Source organism: Protopterus annectens, chromosome 7.part0 (genome assembly GCF_019279795.1).
Source record: "Protopterus annectens isolate FY-2018-M chromosome 7.part0, PAN1.0, whole genome shotgun sequence".
Taxonomy (NCBI): Eukaryota; Metazoa; Chordata; order Ceratodontiformes; family Protopteridae; genus Protopterus; species Protopterus annectens.
In genome coordinates, this window is record NC_056739.1 from 475,988,522 (window position 1) to 476,007,744 (window position 19,223).

Genomic DNA, 19,223 nt, shown 5'->3' on the forward strand with positions numbered 1-19,223 from the left:
ATGTAATTGAATGCAGATGGGGGGGTGCAGTCATGGGAAACAAGAATTTAAACAGTAGATCTCAACAACACTTACTGGACTGACATATTACTGTTAGTCAGCTGTCCAGTACCTATGGCCATCTCTGATGGTTCTGTCTGAATTGACATAGATCACAGCTCTGGCCCCTGAGTCACCCCTGCAAGGGTAAGCTTACATATGACTACTACTGGATTGTCTGTTGCGCGGTACTGACTGTGACACTGAGAGCCCAGCTAACTGGGATGTTGTAAATAATCATATGTCATTTATGAATATTAATATGATACATATGCTTGTCTTACAAATGTAAGAGAACTAGATATGTTATGTGTGTTGAACTGTATGTTATATAGTGAGCTCATACCTCTCAACTTTCCAGATATTTGCAAAATGGCCACATGTCTGCCTCATATTTTTAGTCATAATCTCATACAGTTGTGTTTTTTTCTGTCAAATCACTGGCAAATCATTAAAGACCGAAGTCATAAAGTAATAGCACGCATTTGAATGCTAGCTGTCATATCCTTCAGAAAAGTCATGTGAATGCAAAACATGTTACTCTATCAACTGTCTACATTTGTAAGGGCAATTTTTAAAAAGTGTCACTATTTTTGTCCCTTGCCCCTCCCTTTATTTGTTCCTTTGCCCAGCTGTCTTGCTCTAAGAGGTTGTGAGGTATGACTGAGCTTCAAGAGTGTAACCACAGTGTACCGTAGTGGAAAAGAACAGAAATGTATATAAAGTATTAACTGTGCAAATGTATGTATTAATAGTAGATGCACAAAGCCTCGAACATACAGAGATAAATTGCCAAACATCAAGAAAATAAGCTGAACGTGTTTTATGAATGTGTTATCTCAGTTTCAGTGCAGCAAGCAGACATACATGTCTACAGCTAGACGTTTTTGTACTGTCTTGAAACATAAATAAGTACTAGGTTGAAAAGGTAAAAATGTTTAACTGTGTTATGACTTCCAGTTCTACACAAACATAAGACAGATATGTACTTCTGACGCAGACATGTTAAAAGGTATGGGGAGTGGTGGCTGAACCAAGGTTTGCAAGGAACTCCTCAGTGGGTGAGAGTAGTGCTTGATTAGCAGGCCTTCCACCTGTACCAGCATAGTCCCTGGCCACAGCTGCATTCCGTGTGTATGAGGTCTGTGGCACAGTATCAGACCTGTTCATAACTCCTGTCCCAGTGGCCCACATTGTTGACATTTGCTACCACTTCTGCCACAGGGCAGGAGTTATGTCAGCTCCTTCCAAACAGTACCCAGTGATGGAGTCTGAGGGCATCAATGATTGCAGTGGTCTCCACTTCTGAGAATGGGAAGTTCCATCTTTGGTACAGCCCACCTGAAAGACATGAACAGGGGAGTACAACACAGGATTGTATACATTGGTCACCATTATGTACAGACCATACACATCCACTTTTGCCAGGACTATCCACCACTAACACCCACATCATACCCCTGCTATCTATAAGCACAGTCTATGTGTGGGTATCGGCAAAATACTGCCAGTACAGCATTCATTGGCACCCCAATTCTGATGTTTCACATTCCACCCAATGAGGACCATTAATGTGCATAATTCACTGTTTGTCAGTCGCTTCACACACCACTTCCCAGGAAACCATGACTACATATGTCATGGAGGTGGGAGGCACAGATTCCACAGCCAACGAGTGTCCAGGTAAGGCCTCAGTGGGCATCACATTAATACTGTAGCATTCATAGTGGCTGCCTTTGCTTATCTGCATGCATATGGCAGGTCAATCTGCATTTGTGGGTGGGGATTAGTAATGCACCCATGTGCACACATATTGTGAAAGTCAGCAATCTGAGTAGTATCACAGCTTGTTGTGTACATGTTCATAAATGCAGAGATTATCCTCTACCACTGCCACATGTGTATGTGCTGACAGTAACTCTCCCCCACAACTCCATAGGTCCCTCTGGTGTGACTGGGGAACATCAGCCTAAAGCCGATGAGTGTGGAACTGTCATGTTGTGGCTCACTTATACCCCAGGCATGTTAAGGGCAGCCAGTTTTCCATGCACACAACTGTTAAGCTTAGCCATATTGAAATATGTGCATGCTCACTTGTGGTGGGGTTCACTGCAGTGCATTACATTGTTCATCACAGGAGCCTATTTGCAGGATCTGTAACATATTGGCACATACTTTTGTGTGGGTGTAGCCACCGTGCTATACAGCAGTACATTCTGTGTTAGGTGAAGGTCCGTCACATACTCCCACTCATGTATCTCACAGGTGTATAATAGTAGCAACATTAACTGGATGTATCTGCATTGCATGTTGTTGAGGGCCTGTCCAGAGTGTGTCTGTTGTGGTCTGATTGTGTGTCATGCATGGCATCAGTCAGAAGGTGTGATCTGTATAATGCCTTTGTGGCACCCCACCTGTATGTGTGTGTGTACTACTGTTATGCTTTATAAGGTGCTATCTGCTGCCAGTTGTCATGGGTACACATCAAAGTGCATGTACCTTTGTGCCATGATGCTTTACTACTGTTAGTACTGCTGACTGACTGTTGTCTCACAGACCTTATTCTGTTTCTGTTCCAGGTGTCTGTGTCTGTATGTCATGGGGAGCTGCTGCCATTACTGAAGCTGAGTATGATGGAGTGGAAACACAGACTTTCATCACCAAGGTACGGCTGTATATGTGCATGTTTACCTAGGTGCATATGCATGCAACAATGTGTGAGGGACAATGGGGGCAGACAGCATAACCTTGCATGCATACCTTTGACACAGCCAACTAGCCTTCGTACATGTTACCTGTGTGTTCCGTAGGATCACTGGTTTATAGATACAGAAGAGGTTACTATAGTACTGGCCCTGTGTCTCTTACAAGGATAGCCATTACTTTATCCCCATACTGGCTCTGGGTCCCTAACAAGCCTAGCGATTACTTTATCCCCAACAAAATCATTGATCAGCACCTGTTGCTCCTGGCATTGATGGACACAGGTTGAACCCCAGGGGCAGATGTTTGTCCCATTCAGTCAATCTTGATGCAGTTGATGACGGTAACATGGTAGTGTGTTTGACATGTTTGGGGAGTGTAGTCCTGACACAGGGTAGCCTCTGGGAGCCAAACCTGACTCTCCAACATGTGTTTTTGCTATATCATATGTGATGCAGACCTCTCATACCGGTAATGTGCATAGAATTATTTTCTCATATATGGGGCAGCTGTTGAAGGACTGAGCACAACATTGCCATCTAGGTATGCCACAGACACCTTTGGACAACCTGACTGGTAACCAGTAGAGCAGTACTGATTATAGGCTGTTTGTATGGAACTGATGTTGACCTTTGTGGGTGTTAACATAACCTTTACAGTTTCTGCAGATGTCTGCATAGGTGCATAGCAGATCGGCCATGCTGCTAATATATTGTTGTAGTGACTGTGGACTATTCAGAGGTACTGTCCACCATTTGCCTGGATGCAGTCCCTTTACCTATGTGGTGAACCACATACAAGTATTTTCTGACCACTGCCACTACTTGCTGCCTGACTGCAACATTGTTGGCATCCTGACTACCCAAGTCTGTCATCACAGTCTGTGTGTTTATGGGGTTGGTTCTGACGTGGGGATTACTGGGGTCATGTCCCTGCTGTATGGTATGCTGACAATGTTTCTGTATTCAGCATGAGGTCAGGACCTTGGCACCATTCCATACCCACTGTGTGGCCCATTGCAGTGTGTTAACAACAGTTTGTGACTCAATGAAAGACTGCACAATACTTACAGTTTACATGTGAGTCATTGGATGCAGCAGGTAGTCACATGGCTTTCACATGTCTACATATTGCACACACATAGGTGACACAGATTGTGGTTGCCACCTTATCAAATGTGAACCATAGGACACGTCTTGTAGTAACATGACAGGTGGCAGGATATACCATACCCATGGCAAGTGCAACATGCAGGACTTCCTTTGGTATGCTATGACACCTTCTTTGCATGACATTACCTTAGTTTATGCTCTTTGTCATAACATGAAGGTGCTTCTGATGTGCAATAACTGCTCTATGCAATTAGTAGACAACTTTATGAGCTGTTTGTTGTCCTACACTCTCAAAACCTATGTATTGTTTCAGTTGTCATCAAAGGTCACACCTTGCCAAACATGGACTGCAACTTGCAGGGTGGTACAGATGGTGGCCATACCTCTGACCTCTACATATGTCTGCAGAATGTCCTGATGTTTGCCACATATTTTGTTTCCATTTGTCATAACACTGTGGTTTTCTGGCAACTTGTTGGAAAAGCCTGACAGATTAGTATTACAGATTAATGACGGATATTGTCATGTAACAACACATACCCTTTGGAAAGTGCATTCAGATGCACAGTCTGTTCTGGTACTTACTTTCCATGAGTGCCACAGCAATATGTGAAGCTTGTGCTCAGTGTTTGGCCTTTGGCCCACTGGTCCATATGGCTTTATCTAGATGTCTGTCTGTGAGGGTTTGAGACGTATGCTGGTGGCTGTAACATAGTTAGACTGCTGCAAGAGGATATACATACATACACACATGCATACACTCATAACCTGCCAGTGTTGACAGTAGAACCTGGACCTGCATAGTTTTACATACGATACTGCTATATATATATATATATATATATATATATATATATATATATATATATATATATGTATGTATTTAAAAGGCAAGCACCACACCGCTAGTATAATGTTGCAGTGTCTGCCACTACTATTCAGGTGAGTGACAATTGCAGGGTTTTTTAGGATTGCCAATTGGGGTTTCATAGGTCCTTAACATGGTAAAGCCATCACAAACACACACACACACACACACACACACACACACACACACACACACACACACACACACACACACACACACAAAAACACACACACACAGACACACACACACACACACACACACACACACACACACACACACACACACACACACAGCTGACTGGGAATATGCATTGAAACACGCAAGCACACAGAGTTGACGCTTGTCCGATTAGAACACCTACCTATCTTGTTATGTACAATACAGACTGACATGTGCATGCGCCACAGTGTCTTTGTGTTAGAAACTGTGTAACTGTACTTCTAAGGTGGATGACATCTGTAAGGTCCCTGCCTAGGTTGGCAATGGGGGAGTTAACAGGATGGAACAGCCACACAAAATGGTATAACCATCACATACACACAAGCAAAACAGCCACAGGGGATTTGTATACAGACACACATGCACTCAGACAGTTGGCAACAGTCAGATTAGAACACCTACCTATCTACTTGTATGAGCCATAGTGCTATGTACATATTGCATGCACCACGGAGATTATATGACAGGGACATAACTCACAACCTCATACACCAATTGATATTGGAAATGCCTTCATGAATGGTGGGATAAACCACACAAAATAGGGACTGTTCTCACATATTGGTCTTACAAACCTAGACAAGTGATAGGGTAGCAGATCTTGCATCAGGATGATGTTTCAGACAGGTATGATGTCTGAAGCTGACATGTCTGTCAGTATGGCAACTGTCACATATTTGCCAGTGATTTGTCATAATACCCCATTGTTATAAGACATGGACCAAATATATGTTGCAAACATCTGGATATTTTGTATACATTTGTAGATATGAATGGTATGGTCTGTAGAGTTTGACATGGTTGATCTAAGATGGATGACAGCAACAGGCTCTTTAAAGTAATGCCATGGGGATGGTGTCAACAGGCCTTAAAATGGTATAACCAACATATGCATACAGGAGATATGCTTCACACACAAACATATACAGTAGTATAGTTGGCTGTATTCAGATTCAAAACCCTACCTACCTAGTTGTATGTACTATAGTGCTGCCTACTTATTGCATGCACCACATAGCTTATATGCCTAGACAGTCTCCAACAGTGGATCTAAGGTAGATGACATGAACAGGCCCTGTAAAATAATGCAATGGGGGGAGTAACCAGGGTGGAATAGGCCTCGGAGTCACCAGGGTGGAATAGGCCTCAAAATGGTATAACCAACACACATACACACACACACACACACACACACACACACACACACACACACACACACACACACAAAATCAGTTTCCAGTATTGAGATTTGACCCCCTACCTATCTAGTTATATGTACTATAGTACTACATATTTATTGTGTGGACCATGGAGCTTATATGACTAAGGAGTGTCCAAGGGTACTTCTAAGGTGAATGACATCAGCCGGCCTTGTAAAGTAGGGCAACGGGAAATTTACTGGGTGGAAAAGGTCTCAAAATACTTTAACCTACAAACACCCACACACAGTTACCATTGCTGAAGTCAGAACCCCTACCTATCTAGTTATATGTACTATAGTGTTGCACATTTATTGCATGCACCATGGAGCTTATAGGGCTGAAGACTGTCCAAAGATACTTCTAAGGTGGATGACATCAGCAAGCCTTGTAAAGTAAGGAAATGGGAGGTTTTCTGGATGGAAAAGGCCTCATAATGCTTTAACCTAGAAACACACACACACACACACACACACACACACACATGGTAGGTGAGGTGAGATTACAACCCCTATCTCACTACTATTACATAATGGAGGTCACCTTCATACTGGCACATGCCAGTGGTTACAATTGTTGTGCAACTGTCTGCATGAGGACTTCACTCTATACCTTTCAGGGTGTCTCTCTCTATGCCTCTCTGTCTGTCTGTCTGTGTCTCTCTCTCTCTTTGTGTCTGTCACTGTCGCTCTCTCCCCCAGTCTCTGCCTGTCTATAATTGATATATTTTTATATGTTACCTATGTATATGTATGCCTATCACACTCAACAGTTGCAGGTATATCACATATGTGCCACCTCCAGATAGCTGTGGGTAATCCTGTCTGATGTGGGTAGGGAGATACAGTTAAGGTGTACATAGCTGTATGTATGTGAAGACATATCTGGAAAACAGAGTTGTATATATGTGGGTTTATACATGGGCTGTAATTCTCTAAGTGTAGGAGCATGCCCAGTCTTCAGTAGTAAACGTTTGACTCCACTCCAGAGGTAGTTGCAGTCTGGGCCAGGATTTTGTGTGCTAAAGCTGATTGGCTGATGGACCTGTGTAAACAGTCCAGCACCTCAGTGATATACTGTGTGAGGAATCTCCCAGCTGTGTGCTATCCTTAGTAACTGAGTCATATGCTGGTGTGGATACACCGTGCATTGGACTGAGCAGTGTTTTCCATAATATGTGTGCTATATTCTAGCTAGCACTGTGATTTCCTGGTATGTGAGTGGCAGGTCAGTATACAGTAATGTGAGGGAGCACTGACAGACATTTGTTTGCTGACCCCATACACTGCAGGGAACTATGTTACAGCAGAAATTGTTCTAGTGTGCACATTCTATGTTTGTCTGGCCAGTGGTTTCCCTTCCCCTTATATGTGTCTCTTTGTCTTTCTGTAGTGCAGTCACAGCATTTGTCTACAGTTGCTGTTATGTATTTGTAGTTATGATGTGAGTGGAGTAGAAATCATAACATCACACACAGCGTTACAGACCTCACAACTCTGACTGCACCTGTTTAGCAGGTTGTCCATCATTGTGCCCCATACATCGTCTGTGGTCCTCAGACAGTTTGTGTTGCACTGTTATTGTACAGCTACAGGTTGGCCATTGCTCTCAGACTCTTACTGATGGACATCTGGACAGGCCCATATATAACAGTCAGACACAGGTCCAGACATAGGGGCAGGCTCTTAATATTGATATTGCAAATGTACATAGTTGGTAGAATGGTTTTGTATTAGCTTGCATTTACTTATGGGTATGACATCTGCATTTCTACTGTCTGTCATTGCTGTTTTCACATCAACCTTTATTGGTTTGCACATAGTTTGTCAGGCAAATGCAATGTTATGACAAGCAGAACAGATATATGAGGCATACGTGTGGACATTCTGTGACACCCTGTCATTCCATGGGTATGGATGGTGCCCACTGACTTGTTGTCAGTCCTGACATATTGACATGGCAGCCTTTATATCCTGGCACTTGACTGACTTATCACAACTTGCTGTTGTAGTTAGCACTGTGAGGGTTACTCAGACCTGTGTACTGTCCATATGTGTGGCCTCCCTGTCCCTCCATTGTCCAGCTTTCCTGCAGTAACAAATATTGAGTTCTGGCCAGTGTGTACAACTCCTACCATTAGCGTAGCTCACATGCAAAACAGTTTCTGTGTCCAGTCTCAAACCATGCTCCCTAATAACTACAATACTGTTCTTAGACCACTAAGCCACAATAACCACCAGTAAGTGCTGCCTACTTGCTGATACTATTAACCACAAACATACATAGCATAATGACCCCTGCATATTGCAGAAATGGAACAAGTTATCAAGTTGATTGTGAGAGCTCTGGCAATGTGTGGCCTGCTGATATGACCTTACAGACATAAATGTTACTGCATTTCTATGTGAACAGAGGTATGTTGGGGGGGGGGGCATGCCTCTCAAGTGTACACATCTTCACAGACTGTGCAAATGTTTAGCGCATAATTTGGGCCCATTTTTCATGAAATTGTGGTTGAGTGGCAAATAATGGTGAATACATTAGACTGAAGTTAGAAAGCAATGACAGACACCTGAGTTTCAGTCTTCCTGACTTCAGAGAATTAATTCTACTGCAACAGCTGTTATTCTGTCAAGTTTATATGTTTGTAAGTGTAATATTTACAACTTGTCCCTTTTTTGGGCCTTTACCCCACATTTCTTTATTGGTTTGTGCAGATTTCATGCTGTAAGAGGATTAGAGCTATGTATGGGACTCCAACATTGACGTCCATGCATTTCTCCTTTGACCCCACTGTTTGTAAGTCCCTCACATAGTGCAGTGGATTTTGCTGGCTTAGGGCCCACTGCATATTGTGAGTCAGCCAGTATTTGGGTGAGAGCACCTGTTGTCCTACATAGCTGTCCATTGCCTGCTGCTATCCTGGTAAACCACATCATTCCCAGGCATACATGCAGCAATATCATACATATGCTACCACAGTCTATTACCCCATTCATTTATTGTTAATAAGAGTGACTTACCTTGTGCCAGCAGCAGTTGAAAGGACAATGCTTCAGGGCTCACTCTGTCGGATGCAGGCAGTACATGGCCTACACATGGTAAGGTATAGGTGGTGTGATGTGGCTGGCATCCATCTTACTATGTTTATGTCAGTTGGAGTGAGGTGTCAGTCCCTGGGCCCTTAGGATGTCAGTGTGTGTGCTATGTGTTGTCACTTTGCCAAAGCCAGGGCCTACTGGGCATGCTTACATTTGCCTATGGGGAGAGGCTGAGGGGGTTCATCCTCTGAGTCCCCCCGTGCCTGTGGGGACCTTGGCAATGATGGGGGCTGTATCCCACTTCCCTGTGATGTTCCTGCTACAACTATTTTTACAGGATCATATTGTGTAGCATGGCAGATACTTTGAACATGTGTGCACATGTGGCTTGGGAGTACTGCAGACCTGCACCAGATATGTCAAGGCAGCGGAACTGTGACTGGAGCATCCCAAACACATGATCTATATTGTTCCTAGTTTGTGTGTGTGCCTCATTATGGAATTATTCAGTGTGTGTGTGTGCATTTCTGATGGTTGTCATCATCCATGGCTCCAGTGCATAACCAGCATCCCCCACTAGATAGCCGTACAGGATGTCCCCCCTGGCAAATTCCTGGTACAGCTGTGAAGCATAGCATATGTGGTAGTCATGTTAACTGCCATGGCTGCCAGCACATACATTGATAATAATGCCCTGGGCATTGCACATGACCTGGCAGTTGATGGAGTGATAGCCCTTGCGGTTGACGTAGACTCTACCCTCCTCACCTGTTTAGCAGATTGTCCATCATTGCACCCGTACATCTGCTGTGTTCTTCAGATGGTGTGTGTTGCAGTGTTATTATTAGGCTACCTTCTCTTACAGACTGATGTCTGGGCAGGCCCATATATAACAGTCAGACACAGGCTCAGACATGGGGACAGGGTGTTACTATTGCTGTTCCAAGCGTAGACAGTTGGTAGAATGGTTTTGTATTAGGTTGCATTTTCTTATGAGTATGACTTCTGCTTCTCAACTGTCTCTCATTGATGTTTCACATCAACCTTTATTGTTTTGTACATAGTCTGGCAGGCAAATGCAATGTTATGAGGAGAAGAACAGATATGTGAGGCATATGTGCATACATTCTGTGACACCCTGTCATTCCAGGGCTAAGTATGGTGCCCACTGACTTGTTGTCAGTACTGAGACAGTCACATGGTAGCAATTTATAACCTGGCACTACACTGACTTGTCACAACCTGTTGTTCTAGTAGGTATTGTATAGGTTACTCTGAGCTGTGTACTGTCCATATGTGTGGCCCCTTGTCCCTCCATTGTCCAGCTTTCCTGCAGTAACAAATATTGAGTTCTGACCAGTGTGTACAACTCCTACCATAGGTGTAGCTGAAATGCAAAAGAGTTGGAATGGCCAGTCTCAGACCACAGACCCTGTCAACCACAGTACTGTACTTAGACCGCTAAGCCACAACATTCAGCAGTAAGTGCTGTCTACTTCCTGACAGTATTAACCATGCGCAGACATAGTACATTGGCACCTGCATATAGTGGACATGAAACAAGTTAGCAAGTTAATTGGGACAGCTGTGGAATGTGTGGTCTGCTGCTATTACCCTACAAACATAAATGTTACTGCATTTCTATGGGAACATGGGTGTGTTGGGGGGACGGGGGCATACCTGTCAATTGTGTAAATTTCTGCAGACTGTTAAGATGTTTTCTTCATATTTTGGGTCCATTTAGCATAGTATTGTAGTTGTCTTAGAAAATACTGGCATATTATTAAAGATCGAAGTTAGAAAGTAATGACAGACATTTGAGTTTCAGACTTCTTAGCCTTCAGAGACTTAATGCAACAGCAAGACATGTTCTAATTTCATCACTGTCCCTATTTGTTGGCCTTTGCCACACATTTCTTTATGGCTTTGTACAGATGACTTGCTGTGAGATTCTGAGAGGTGCATATGGGACTCCAACATGGAAATCCATGCATGTGATCTGTGACCCACAGTTTCTTAGTCCCCCACATATACTGCCTCGAGTTTGGGCACCTTGGGGACTACTTCATACTCTGTGGCAGTCAGTGTTTGGCAAACATTTCCTGTGTCCCACATAGCGTCAGTTATCTGCTGCTATCTTGGTAGCCCACCCCATTCCCTTGCATACATGCAGCAATACCATAGATATGCTACTACAGTCTACTGCTTGTTGTTAAGAAGAGTAACTTACCTTGTATCTGCAGCAGTTGTGAGGACAGTCTTCAGGGCTAACTCTGTCTGATGCATGCAGTATACTGCCTATACATGGTATGGTAAGGTACAGGTTGTGTGATGTGCGTGGCATCCTTTTTACTGTGTGTGCAAACTGGAGTGAGGTGTCAGTCCCTGGGTCCCTAGGGTGCAGTGTATGTATTATGTGTTACCACTTTGCCAAGGCCAGGGCATACTGGGCATGCCTACTTCTGGTTACAGGGACAAGCTGAGGGGTTTCCTCCTCCAAGTCACACTGTGCCTGTGGGGACCTTGGCAATGGTGGGGGGCTGTGTCCCCTTCACTGTGATGTTCCTGCCGCAATATTTCCACAGGATCATATTGTGTAGCATGGCAGATATTATGAACTATGTGCACATGTGGCTAGATAGCACTGCAGGCCTCCACCAGATATGTCAAGACAGTGGAACCGTAACTTGAGCAGCCCAAACACATGCTCTACAATGTTCCTAGTTTGTGCATGTGCTACATTATGACATTCTTCAGTGGGTGTGTGTGTATTTCTGATGGGTGTCATCATCCATGGTTCCAGTGTGTAACCAGCATCCCCCACTAGATGGCCGTATGGGATGTCCCCCCTGTCAAATGCCTGGTACGGCTATGAGGCATGCCAGATGTGGGAGTTGTGATAACTGGCAGAGCTGCCAGCACACACATTGATAATGCCCTGAGCATTACACATGTCATGGCAGTTGATGGAGTGATAGCCCTTGCAGTTGACATAGACGCCACCCTCCTCACAAGGTGGTGCTTTGATGTGCACATGAGTGTAGTCCATGGCACCCAGTACCTCTGTATAGTGTGCTACATGGTGGAAGAGATGCATATTGGTGGTCCTGTCCTCAGGGGTGTGTTGGGGAAATAAATGTGCTCACTGCCATGTGTTAGCATGACATCCAGGAACTGCTGGTGTATCCTTGATGCAGATGCTTGTGAGTTCCCCATGATGTCCCCAGTAGGTCTTTGGAAAGTACCTGTAGCTAGTTTTCTTAAGGCTACACATACCTTTGTTTCCACTGGGATGGGTTCCCCTCTGTTGGCTCTGGGTCTGAAGTGAGGACAGCAGAGCTCAGAGAGTTGCTATAGTATGCCCGTCCACCCCATAGCACTCTACTATCTCCAGCTCATGTAGCCTCTGAAAGACTACCCTGGGTCTGAACATTCTTCTCCTCCTCTGTCTGGGCCAGTTGTCAGCATCATCCTCATCAATGCTTTCAGCCTGTAGACATGTAGCAAAGCAGCAGCAGCCCCTATCATTTTGTCAGTTAAAATTCCCAAGTGTGCACTCCAATGGTGCAGAGTATGTGGGAAAATCAGATTGAAGGGTGTCTGCATACTTTATACTGGTGTACTGCAGATGCAGCCTGTGTGATTGGCTGACTATGATATATTCCACCTGCCAGCTACATTACTGAGGAGTTTGAATGGCCTACTGTTAGTGGCAGAGGGCTTATTAGTCATTTATAGTTGATTGCCTTTTGTCAGCTATTTCCTTTTTTTATCAATTTCCTCCACTTCTAAGCCAAGCAGCACTCCACACAAACCTGTGGAGCTAGTGTAAACATTGCTGAGCAGAAAAGCCCCCTCTCCATGCATGAACATGCTCAGCATTTCTTTAACCAGCTAAGCATAGCTTTACAGCCTCAGACACCCCCTCCCCCCTGCTTAGCTGTGCTTACCTGACCACAATCAGGAGACGCTGAGCTCCAATGTGATTACACAAACCATGAAACACCTCCATTTCATGTCAGCTGCCTCTTCTGCCTACACTACCATGTTATAGCCCCTACACAGTTAGGTACCTGCAGACATGGTGGCCCATTTTGGTATTCAGTAAACTTAGATCATTTACATACACCTAATTGTGTATACCCTAGTTACTGCACTACACCAGAGCCTATGTCCTTAGCAACCACTATAACCAGCCATGGTATAACTCTGCCTATTAGCCAGTATAATGGGGAACTTCAATATAGCTTTATATCTCATATTTTTGCTATTTTAATTTTACGATCTATAATGTTTGAGCATTACTGCGCACTGCTTAAAACTGTCATATGTGTTAAAAAAAACTTTGATTTCTCATTAATTGCATCAGTTTTAATTGACAGTGGCCATAGTTTTGGCCATTGGCATGCCTACTGCACCTAATATATGCTTTTACTTGAGTTGTCACAGCCCCTTTTTTATTTTTACATTCCAGTACACAGTTACTAAACGCATACATTTCTTCTTTAGACATGGATGCCTGTCTGCTTCCTGGATTGCAAATTCACCTCTTTTGCATGGTTTTCACCAGCAAATGGGGTGATATGCATTATGCAGTTGCCTCTATGTCTGGACAGTGCTGGGAGGCTCGTGCATGCCCTCAGCCTTGTTTCCTGGATAGCTTGGCCTCCTGATGTCGTGTTTGGTCCATGGCATTATTCCTATACACAGAATCACTCCGTGTAGGTTTATTGAATCACCCCCATAGTCTTTCATAATTTGCTGAAATTGTAACGTTTCCAAGTCTTTAATACATTGTTTCCAACAAATAAAATTTTTAGTTTCCCATTCATTAAAGATGTTAATGTCAAGTTTATCTGGGAAGTTTTTTTGTGATTTTAAAGGGGATTATTAGGTCAAACCAGGATTTGATACTTGCATTTGAGTATATCATTTGTCTAAAGTTGTTAATAATGTTATTTAGATAGTTAATTGTGTGGGTTTTGTCACATTATATTGAACAGTGCGACTAAGAAGAAACCAGTACTTATTGGAGGGATGTTTGGAAGGACTTTTACATGACAATGAGTTTTTATTCTGTATTATAGCTATATGGAAATCTTTCCAATTTGAGTTATAATTTGAGTCACTCTAATTTAATGTGCATTTAAGTAATGATGCTTTGATATATGTTTCCAAGTTAGGGAATCTTAAAACCACCACCACCCCAATATCTAATATGATGCATATACGCAATTCTATTTTTGTTTGGGTACCATAAGAAGTTTAATAAAGTTTTATTTATGAGTTTAATATAATTATTCCCAGGATGGGTGTCTAGATCCAAAGCAATATATACATTTTTTTGGAAGTAGAGTCATTTTTAACAATTGCAGTCTGTCCTCAAATAAAAAAAAAACACATTGATCCAGCTACTTATGTGTGTATTTACTAAATATATTATGCTTTTATAATTTGTTTCTCTTGTTTTTTCCAAGTTTTTGCATAAGATTATCCCTAAATAGTTTACTGTATTAATCTGTTCTCCAGTAATGCTTCTGTTAACTAGCTGAGATTTCCCTTTCTCATTAAGAATAATATGTTTAGATTTTTGCTTATTAAAGTGGAGGCCTGAAATTGTTTGAACATTATTTATTATTGTGTCTAGTTCTAATAATTCTTGAGTTGACTTGGGCAAGATAAGCAGATTAATGCCTTGGATTTCTTGATTATTTCTTATTGATGACACTAATATTTCTATGACAAGGGCAAATAATATTGTGGATAAACGGCAACATCGTTTGGTGCCTTTGGTTATGCGGGTGTACTTTGAAGTGAAGGGGCCTAATTTGACTTATGCCAAATTATCTTTATAAATAGCTTTTATCATGGAGATGAAAGATATTGGAAACTAGAATGCTTTTAGTGTTTCAAACAAAAAATCCCAGTTTACAGAGTCAAATGCTTTTTCTATGTCTAGATTCACCAACAAGAGTTTTTCATTGTCTTTGTTTAAGAATTCTATTAATGTTAATATTCATTTGATATTATCATGAGTGTGCCTTTTATGAATAAACCCTGTTTGGTCATTATGAACTAAATGTGAAAGAGGAACCTTTATTTTGTCCACAAATATAGACATAAATATTTTGAAGTCATTATTTAATAAGGAAATTGGTCTATACAATTAACATAGATGCAAGTCTTTGTCAGATTTAAGAATGGGGTAATCAAGGAGTAGTTACAAAAAGGAGGGATCAAATTTTTAGTTTGTATTTCAACTAGGATCTTATGAAGTAAAGATATAATTGAATATGGAAAACCTTATAAATCTCTACTATTATGCCATCTATACCAGGGGCATTGTTAAATTTAAGGTTTTTGATTTAATTTTTGATTTCATTTAGAGTTTTTCATTTCTTGAAAGTTGTACTAAGATTTTCTGGGATGGAATTCAAATTTACAGTGATTAATTATTGGGCTGTACCATTTTTGATTATATTATCAGAGTTATAATGTTTGGTGAAATGATATCTAAAGGTGTCTAATATATCTCCGATATCAGAGACTGTCTTATTAGTACCTACATATAATAATTTTAAGATATCATTTGCCTTGGAGTGTAATTTTGCTCTTAATGACAAATTATGCATGTGTTTGGGAGTAATAGCATAAGAGTTTAATTTTTTTCTAGTGCTAAGTTTGTTTTGTGTGCCAAAATTTCTAGATATTTATTGTTTACTGCATCTATTTCTTTTTTATTATTTGAGTTTAATTGTGATGACTTAGATCTCAGGAAGGTTAATTGAGATTGTAGGTTTTGTAGTTTGTTTCCCATTCCTTAAGTTTCTTCTTTTACCAGACTATAGTTTTACCATAAATATATGCTTTTAGGGCATCCCAGACCATAATAATGTTTGTTTCAGAGTTATTATTTGTCTCTTAGAAGAAGTTTAATTCTGATAATAACCATGGTTTAGTTTGGTGATATAGGCAGGAATTCTAATAATTGGATTTAGTTTTGTGAAGTCTATTTGTATATCTAACATAAAACAATCATAGTCTGATAAAGGACAAGGAAGGATACTAAAGGATGTAAGCTTTAATTTTAAATCATTGCAGATAAGGACTTTAGCACTTCTGGTTTGAGTTTTAAAGCTATGATCAGTGTATGTATTACAGAGTGATTTGTTATTTTTAGAGTTATATGTATCATACAGATTATGAGAATTTATCCATTTCCTAAGAATTTTAGCAGTGGATATTAGTCTAAGTGGATGACTTATCTAATAAGAAATTAAAATCACCCCTAGAATCAGATTCCCCTTTGATATATGATAACTAAGATCACAATGTTATTTATCAGCTGAAGCACACAGTCCTGTAAACCAGTAAAGGTTAGCAAGCGTCCAAATTCTATGATTGAATTTTAGGATAATGATAGCTAGTAGTCCCTCGGGGTCCTCATGCTTATATAATATTTGAGGGCAGATAATGTTATGCTTCCATAGGACCATTACCCCTCTCATTTTAGACTTAACTGAAGCATGAGCTAGTATCATATAACTCTTTGATTTTCAAACATCCTTTTCTGTATTTTTAAAATGTATTTCCTGTAGGAATACTATTTGTGGTTTGTTTACGTTAAGGTATCTCAAAAGGTTTGACCTCTTCTTTGAATTACTGATGCCATTTATATTAAGTGAAGCTAAAGACAAAGACATGGTGAGTTATAGTAGTAATTTCTCCAATGGTCAGTAATAACCAATGCTATTATCTCAAAGCATTCAACGAAAAGTTGAGACTGCCAAACTTTGATTTGTTTAAGTGACATGTTTGCCAGAATCATGACTGTGAATATGATGTGAAGTATATTATAATCAGGCTTAAGTGCAGAAAGAAACAACAAAATAATCATATTAAAATATAGAGAAATACATAATGTAATTTCCCAACACATACATGGAATTAAAAAAAATTCCCGGTTTGAAAAATGAGATAAAATCAATCCAACTGCTTTCTCAAAACATCATGAACATACCTATCAGCTTGAAAATGTACTAGTAAAGATACTTGTACTGTAAACATACAATTGGCTGAATAGTTTCCACTAAGTTATTAAAATGTAGTGAGGAAAAAAGGACAAACACACATATATTAGTATATTAAGTAAGTAACTTACCTCCCTATATCAGGACTCCAAGCGGAGACAGTTCCATTAAACACAGTCATTACCACAGTGTGTCTAACACTTGCAGCTGGCCCTCCATCTGTTTTATTCATGAATTGTGTGGATGCCAACTCCTATTGCTCTGCCTGACCTCCCTATATCAGGACTCCAAGTGGAGAAAGTTCCATTAAACACAGTCATTACCACAGTGTGTCTAACACTTGCAGCTGTCCCTCCATCTGTTTTATTCATGAACTGTGTGGACGCCAACTCCTATTGCTCCACCTGACCTCCCTATATGAGGACTCCAAGCAGAGACAGTTCCATTAAACACAGTGTGGGTGTCTTCTTAAAAAGACTTGAATCTGTATCCTGATACAATGTTAAAGTTAATTCCTCATTGTTAGTGACTTGCACACTTGTGATCTCATCCCCCAGCTTGCTTCTAGCCCTGTAGCATTTCTTTTTATTCCTTTCCCTTTCCCCTGCCATCTGCCCTACACCTAGCCTTTCCAAGCTTTAGTTTACTTTGTGAGGCCACTAGATGGCAGCATAGAACAAGCGCACTTGAAGCACGTGATTTCAAAACACATTTACCTGAAAAAAGAAACAATTACTTTGTAACCTCTCTCTCTTATCTCTCGCACAATTCCCCAGATAGAAAAGATGCACTCAGCCTCCTGCATTTCTGCTCCTTACCTGCAGCCTGTCGTGTTTAAAAAAAAAAGCATAAAAAAAAGTAAATCAAAGCTATTGTTTAAAAAAGTGTCTGAAAACCTGTCTACTTACCTGTATTCTAGCATTCTATTTTACCTGATTTTTTTTTCAAATTTTGCGCCACTTTCTCAGCTGGGCCAGCCCCGCTCCATTCGCTCTCGCTACTCTCAGGATCTCTCTGCTCCCCTACCCTACCCCCATTCCCACACACCCCCTTATAAATCACATTTTTATCTAGCCTTGCCCCTCCTACCTCTTCTACATCCAACCACACATCACCACCTCACAGTCACATGACCATCCATACCCTACTACAACTCCACAAATCTAAAAGATACTCCACCCCTTCCCCTCTCCTTACTCCCAGCAAATCCCTCCATCTAACCACACCAACTCACCTAGCCAACCACAACTTCTACTACCACACAACCACTACTATTATATCTTACTAAAGTCTCTATTTATCATCTTCTACTCCACCTTTAAAAAAAAATAAAAATAAAAAATAAATAAAAAAACCTACACTATCTTCCTCTCTTCCTTTACTTACAATACACCTCCTGTACTGTCATCCTATCCCATACCATTCTATTTGTCTTAAAACCATCCATATACCCTGAAAAACTCTCTCACTGCATCCCTTGCCACAAAACTGTACAACAATGCCTCTCCTAACCAACATCATCCTTATCACACTCTCTATACTTCTCCTTACTTCTCAAACTATCTGCTCTTCACATGACTATCCCACCTCCCGTAAGATCCCCTACAATAGCTAGTCATACTCTAACCCTCCCTAGCTACTCAGTAATCAGCTCATATCTTTACAGCACAGACTTAATCTTACAAAAAAACTAATACTCCTCTACCTCCTAAATCACCCCCTACAACCAAGTCTATAAACACAACCTTAACCAAACTAACAAGAGTTTATCAAGAACATTTTACAGGCCAAACAAAAAATCTCCGACAAACACTCCCCCTACCTTCTGGGACCTGACCCTATCCAGTGATATACATCCCAACCCTGGCCCTTCTTCCCACATAAACAACTCCCCCAACCCCACAAAAGCTATTAAATTCACCACAATCAACACCCAGAGCATTAGAAATAAAATTCCACAACTGCATGCATGGGTCAGTCAGTATAAGCCTGACTTTACTGCCATCACTGAA

General features: G+C 41.3%; 1 protein-coding gene across 1 annotated transcript in view; it reads right to left on the bottom strand.

Moving 5' to 3' along the window:
* LOC122805993 (extracellular calcium-sensing receptor-like) overlaps positions 1 to 13,193 on the bottom strand; it is a 193,064-nt gene extending 179,871 nt beyond the window's left edge. The window contains exon 1 of the mRNA XM_044076234.1: positions 13,132 to 13,193. Coding sequence (XP_043932169.1) covers positions 13,132 to 13,193 — 62 coding nt within the window. The remainder of the gene's footprint in view (positions 1 to 13,131) is intronic.
* Between the last annotated feature and the right edge of the window lie 6,030 nt (positions 13,194 to 19,223).